Consider the following 6,000-nt stretch of genomic DNA (forward strand, 5'->3'; position numbering starts at 1 on the left):
TGGTGGAAGTACAACCAGTTGCGCAAGCAAGTCAGAGAAACAAAGCAAGGAAGAGAGAGAGATCTCCAACCCCGAGGTACAGAAGAGTAGTCGAAGCCCGAACCGGGTAAATACCACAACCACGAGGAGGGAATGGAGTCCTCCCTCGAACTATGATTATAGAACAAGCCGGTACACGCCCTTGGCCACGTCAATTGAGCACATCTTTGAGGTAAACAAAAATAGAGGGTTGTTTAGAAAACCCGAGGCTCTATCATCCTGACAAATCAGAGACAAGAAAAAATATTGCGAATACCACGAGTCATCCGGGTATAACACACATGAATGTCGCCAACTAAAAGATGAGATCGAAGCACTTATCAAAGAAGGAAACTTGGTGAATGGGTAGTTAAGGAAGTAAGAAAATACAAGAATGACAGAGCAAAGGAAGAAGAAAGGCGAGCCCCGTGGGGGTCGAACAATGAAACTCTGGAGGAAAATAAATTCGTTAGAGACGGAAGCATACGAACAATCTATGGGGGAGATCCCGGGATGGAATGCAGCAACCGAGCCTTGGCGAGATATGCTAAGGAAGCCCGGTTCAGACCTCTTACGGACATTCATAGAGTGGAAACTCGACCGCCCAAAGTATTTAAGGGCGAGTCCATGGATATTACCTTCAGAGAAGTAGATGCCCGATGGGTGCATCACCCCCATAATAATGCACTGGTTATTTCCATCCAGATTGGAACCAAAAACATCCACAGGGCCTTCGTGGATAATGGAAGCTCGACAAACATCCTCTACTACAACACATTTAAGAAGACGGGGCTACCTGATCGGGATATGTCATGGGAAGATTTATGGGTCTATGGCTTCTCTGGCGCAGGAGTTAGGGTTATGGGATCAATTTGGTTGCCATGTACTTTGGGGGAAAGCCCGTTGTCTGTAACAAAGATGCTCGAGTTCAAGGTCCTGAATCAGGAGTCGTCCCATAACGTGCTATTGGGACGACCTTTTCTTCGGGAGATGAGGGTTTTTACTTCAATCCACCACCTTACCATCAAGTTTCCAACACCAAATGGTGTGGGGAGCATAAAGGGCTCTCAATATGACTCTCGGGAGTGCTACAGGAAAGCTATGAGAGGCATTAGAAAGGACTCCCACACCGAAGGTGCATCAGATGATGATCGAGAAAAGAGCATCGAGCAACCGATCGAGGAAATCCGAGTCCATTATTATGTCGCGCAAGAGGACGAGCGCCCCTCTGAACTGCCTCCAACAATGATGTTCTTGGAAGACACAATCAGAATTAAAATGTTGGAAGAAGAGAAATCCTCAAATACCATAGTCCAAGCAGATTTCAATGGGGAACGGCTAGAAGGAAGATTTGACGTCTTGCAAAGTCTCGGACATGATGAGCATAAGGTAGATGCCCCTCTCCCTGAGGGCGCGCCTTTTTCCCTTGAAAAGTATAAAGGAAGTTGATGCCCCTGCGATGCAGGGCGCGCCTTTTGAAGAAGTCGATGCTCCTCCAAAAGGGGATGCGCCTTCTCTACAAAACCACGAAAATCGTGATGCGCCTGACCTAGATTCAGGGATACCAATGCCAACGAAGAAGATGGGGCCAGCAGAAGATACAATTGAAATCCCTGTCGACGAAAAAGATCCAAGTAAGGTTTTGAGAATTGGATCTCAGTTGGTACCATGGTTAAAAGAGGGTCTTTCGATATTTCTCTTAGCAAACCTTGATGTATTTGCTTGGAACCATTCTGACATGGTGGGAATCGACCCAGAGGTGATGTGCCACCATTTGAATATCGATCCCAAGCATAAAGGGGTTCGAAAAAAGTGCAGGCCGTAAGTGGAGATAGGGCTATAGCCTTAGCGGAATAAGTGGATAAGCTCTTGGATGTCAGACTAATTCGGGAGTCCTTTTACCCGGAATGGTTGGCCAATCCAGTTTTAGTGAAAAAGCCCAACGGAAAATGGAGAACGTGTGTGGATTTCACCGATCTGAATAAAGCGTGCCCGAAGGATAGCTTTCCTTTACCAAGAATTGACCAGCTGGTCGACGCCACGGCGAGGCATGCCTTGCTTAGCTTCATAGATGCGTACTCCGAATATAATCAAATTTCCATGTATGGGCCTGACTAGGAACACACCTCTTTTATTATTGATAGGGGGCTATATTGCTACATTGGAATGTCATTTGGTCTGCTCAACGCCAGTGCCACTTATCAAAGATTGGTAAATAAAATGTTTAAGAGGAAGATTGGAAAAACGATGGAGGTATACATGGATGATATGCTCGTAAAGTCTAAGAAGGCGGAAGATCACATCGCCGACTGAGCTGAGATGTTCCATATTCTGAGAAAGTATAAAATGAAGTTAAACCCACAGAAGTGCATATTCGGTATGGAATCGGGGAAATTCTTGGGATTTATGGTTAACCACCGAGGAATTGAGGCCAACCCGGCAAAAATCAAGGCTCTGTTAGACATGAAATCTCCCACCAGCGTCAAGCAAGTGCAAAGCCTGACAGGAAGGATTGCAGCCCTAAATCGATTTGTCTCAAAGTCATCAGATAGGTGCAAAGTATTCTTCAAGGCAATCAAAGGAATGGGGAAGGATTTTGTGTGGACCCCAGATTGTGAAGAGGCTTTTTTTGAAAATCAAAGAGCAGTTGGGAAATCCTCCAATGTTGGCCAAGCCGGATGACGGAGAGATATTGATTCTTTACTTGGCAGTATCTGAGTACTCTGTCAGCGCGGTGTTGGTGAAGGAGGAAGCAAGCCACCAATGGCCTGTGTACTATGTGAGCAAAAGGTTGTTGGATGCGGAAACCAGATATACCAATATAGAGAAATTGGTGTACACCCTTATCCTTGCGGCACAAAAGTTAAGACCCTATTTCCAGGCTCACCGAATAGAGGTCCGCACCACTTATCCACTCCGGCATATTCTGCACAAACCTGAATCGTCGGGAAGGATGTTGAAGTGGGCAATAGAGCTAGGACAATTCGATTTGGAGTATTGTCCTCGCACGACAATTAAAGGACAGGCGTGGGCTGATTTCATACTTGAGTTTGATTCTGAGGTAGACGACAAGGCCATAGTGCTAGCAGAACCTTCCTCGCAAGGAGATTCTCTTGCTGATAAAAGGGAGAAACTCCCACACCCTTGGTGGATCTTACATGTCGATGGGGCCATGAATAATATTGGAACAGGCGCTGGGATTGTTTTAGTCACCCCGGAAGGGCATCATTTGATGAGTACCATCCATTTCAAGTTTTATGTCACCAATAATGATGCTGAGTATGAAGCTCTGATCAATGGTCTGAAAATAGCTTTGGAAGTGGGGGTGGTGAATTTAATAACTCAGAGTGACTCTGAGTTAGTTGTAAATCAAGTCAACGGAGGTTTCCAAGCCCGGGGACCCCGAACAGAGTTATATATGCTATTAGAGAAGTTTGGAAATGCCAGACTAGAGGGTGTTCCAAGGGAGGAAAATAGTAAGGTAGATGATTTGGCAAAGATGGGTCACAAATGGATATCATCCATCTTGGAAAAATTCCTTTGGGAGTCCAAGAGATACCAAGTGTTCCAGAGGTAGAAGTATTCCAGACACAGGAAAACCAGCTAGAGGGGTGGATGACCCCCATTCACAACTATATTCGAACATGAGCTTTGCCAAAGGACAAGTTACAGGCTCGGCGTCTTCGATATCAAGCTGCGAAGTATGTCGAATACGATGGGGTGTTATACAAGAGGGGATTTAACCAGCCACTGTTACGCTGCATGGATATAGAAGAGGGAAATTATATTCTGAGAGAGGTGTACGAAGGGATTTGTGGCAATCACTCGGGGGGTGGTTCGTTGGCATTGAAAGTCCTCAGACAAGGATATTACTGGCCGACTATGAAAGAAGATGCCTTCAAGTTTTTCCGGGCTTGCGATCATTGCCAGTGATTCACCAACTATTCCAACGCCCCGACATCTTCTATTACCTCATTAACAAGTCCCTGGCCTTTCGCCATGTGGGGAATTGATCTCATTGGAGAGTTGCCCAAAGCAAAGGGGGTGTGAAATACGCCGTGGTGGCCGTAGATTACTTTACCAAATGGGCGGAAGCTATGCCACTGATCACGATCACAACAAAGAAGATAAGGGACTTTATTTTCAATTCTATAGTATGCCAGTTCGGTATCCTATACAAACTCATCTCGGACAATGGGAAGCAGTTTGATAGTAAAGAGCTAAGGAAACTTTATGAAGACTTGAACATCAAAAAGGATTTTACCGCAGTTTATCACCCGCAAAGCAATGGTCAGACAGAAACTATAAAAAATCATAAAACATACTTTGAAGGCAAAGTTGGAAGAAAAGAAAGGAGACTGGCCAGAGGAGATGCCCATGGTCCTCTAGTCTTACAACACAACTCCCAGATCGACTACGGGAGAAACCCCATTTCTGCTGACTTATGGGTATGAGGCCATGGTTCCCGTCGAGGTAGGAGCCGGATCCCTCCGGAGAGACTTGTTTGTTGAGGAAGATGCAGAAGTTAACCACAGGCTCCACTTGGATTTGTTAGATGAAGCCCGAACAAACTCTCAATTAAAGCTTGCTGCATATCAGCAGAGAATCGCAAGGTAATTTTAATAAGAAGGTAAAATCTGTGCCATTCAAGGTTGGGGATCTGGTGTTGTGAAAGGTTATGCCTAATACCAAAATAGCTCAGCATGGGGTGCTTGGAGCTAATTGGGAGGGGCCGTACAAGGTCAAGGCTATACTCTGGAAGGGAACCTATCGCTTGGAAGACCTGGATGGCAAACTTATTCCACGAGCTTAGAAGGCGGAGCATTTACGGAAGTATTATCAGTAGGGTGTGGCTTTGTCCCCCTCCCTTCCATGATTAATTCTTATATAATAGACTAGTAGCAAATAAATTCCTCCTAACCTAGGGGGTAGTATATATGACTAAAAACCTTGGAACTAGCAGAAGGAAAAAAATTTCAAATAATTTCCCCACAGAGCATAGTAGCCATGAGACTGGTGTAATTTGTACACTAGAGCGCATTATCAATAAAAGAAAAAAGTTGCTTCAAATTGCTTTATTTGCTTGGCTTGTAAAATTTTTCATTAAGAGAGAGTTTGAGACGCGCCTTATGATAAGGCGCGCCCAATTGAGGAATGGGTAGTTCATAATCAGGATGCCACGGTACGCACCTAAAAAAATGGCGCGCCCAAAAAATGTGACACTTAGCAAATTGATAGCGCATGAATGAAAATGTATGGCTAATTAGATAAATCAAGGAAAAGTCCTTCATATCAAGGCATGCCATTGGTTTGATACTTAAATAAATTATTGCAAAAGAATCACTGATAAGAAAGGAGTACTTGGCACTTGCATGTTAAAAAGAGACAGGGCGCGCCCTGATTTCAAAATGCTCCGTTAAAAGAATTTTATAGATCCTAATGATATAGGAACAATCTTAAATTTTACAAAAGATAAGTACCCATGAACATACTAAATAATGTTCTCTAAATGATAAAGGGCGCGCCCATAACATTTTGACTTATGCTCTAAATATGATAAAGGCGCGCTATTATGGAAAGGCGTACCTCATGTTTCCGTACGATGCAAGTGTGCGATGGTTTAAAAGAGAATATATAAAATTAGGGCATGCCCTATATGGTTGATGCACCTTAACAGATTTTTATATGCACACTAGAAAAGATGAAATTATGTAAACCCATACGATATGTTATAATGCAAAAAATTAAAGAGTAGTAAGATATAAGTCGTACAACTTTGCACAACATCAAAAGAGGGCTGGCTCCTCAGAAGTATTTGAAGCTTAAGCACGAATACAGTTTAAACATGAAAATAAATCAGGACGCGCCCTGAGATTCATCTGTTGGGGAAAGGTTTGAAGAGGAACAGTAGGATCAGCTTCAGGCGCGTCCTTAAAGGCTTCCTCTTTTGGCGCGCCCTCAGAATCTTCCTCTAACCCAAGC

At 44.0% G+C, this 6,000-nt stretch overlaps 1 protein-coding gene across 1 annotated transcript; it reads left to right on the forward strand.

Annotated features, from left to right (window-relative positions):
• Positions 1 to 531: 531 nt before the first annotated feature.
• LOC141679534 (uncharacterized) lies at positions 532 to 3,951 on the forward strand. The gene is made up of 4 exons (XM_074486012.1): positions 532 to 1,407; positions 1,484 to 1,777; positions 2,567 to 3,499; positions 3,679 to 3,951. Exons 1-4 carry the CDS (start codon positions 532 to 534, stop codon positions 3,949 to 3,951), a joined length of 2,376 nt encoding a protein of 791 aa, XP_074342113.1.
• The last annotated feature ends 2,049 nt before the right edge of the window (positions 3,952 to 6,000 follow it).

Source organism: Apium graveolens, chromosome 8 (assembly GCF_009905375.1).
Source record: "Apium graveolens cultivar Ventura chromosome 8, ASM990537v1, whole genome shotgun sequence".
NCBI classification, from domain to species: domain Eukaryota; kingdom Viridiplantae; phylum Streptophyta; class Magnoliopsida; order Apiales; family Apiaceae; genus Apium; species Apium graveolens.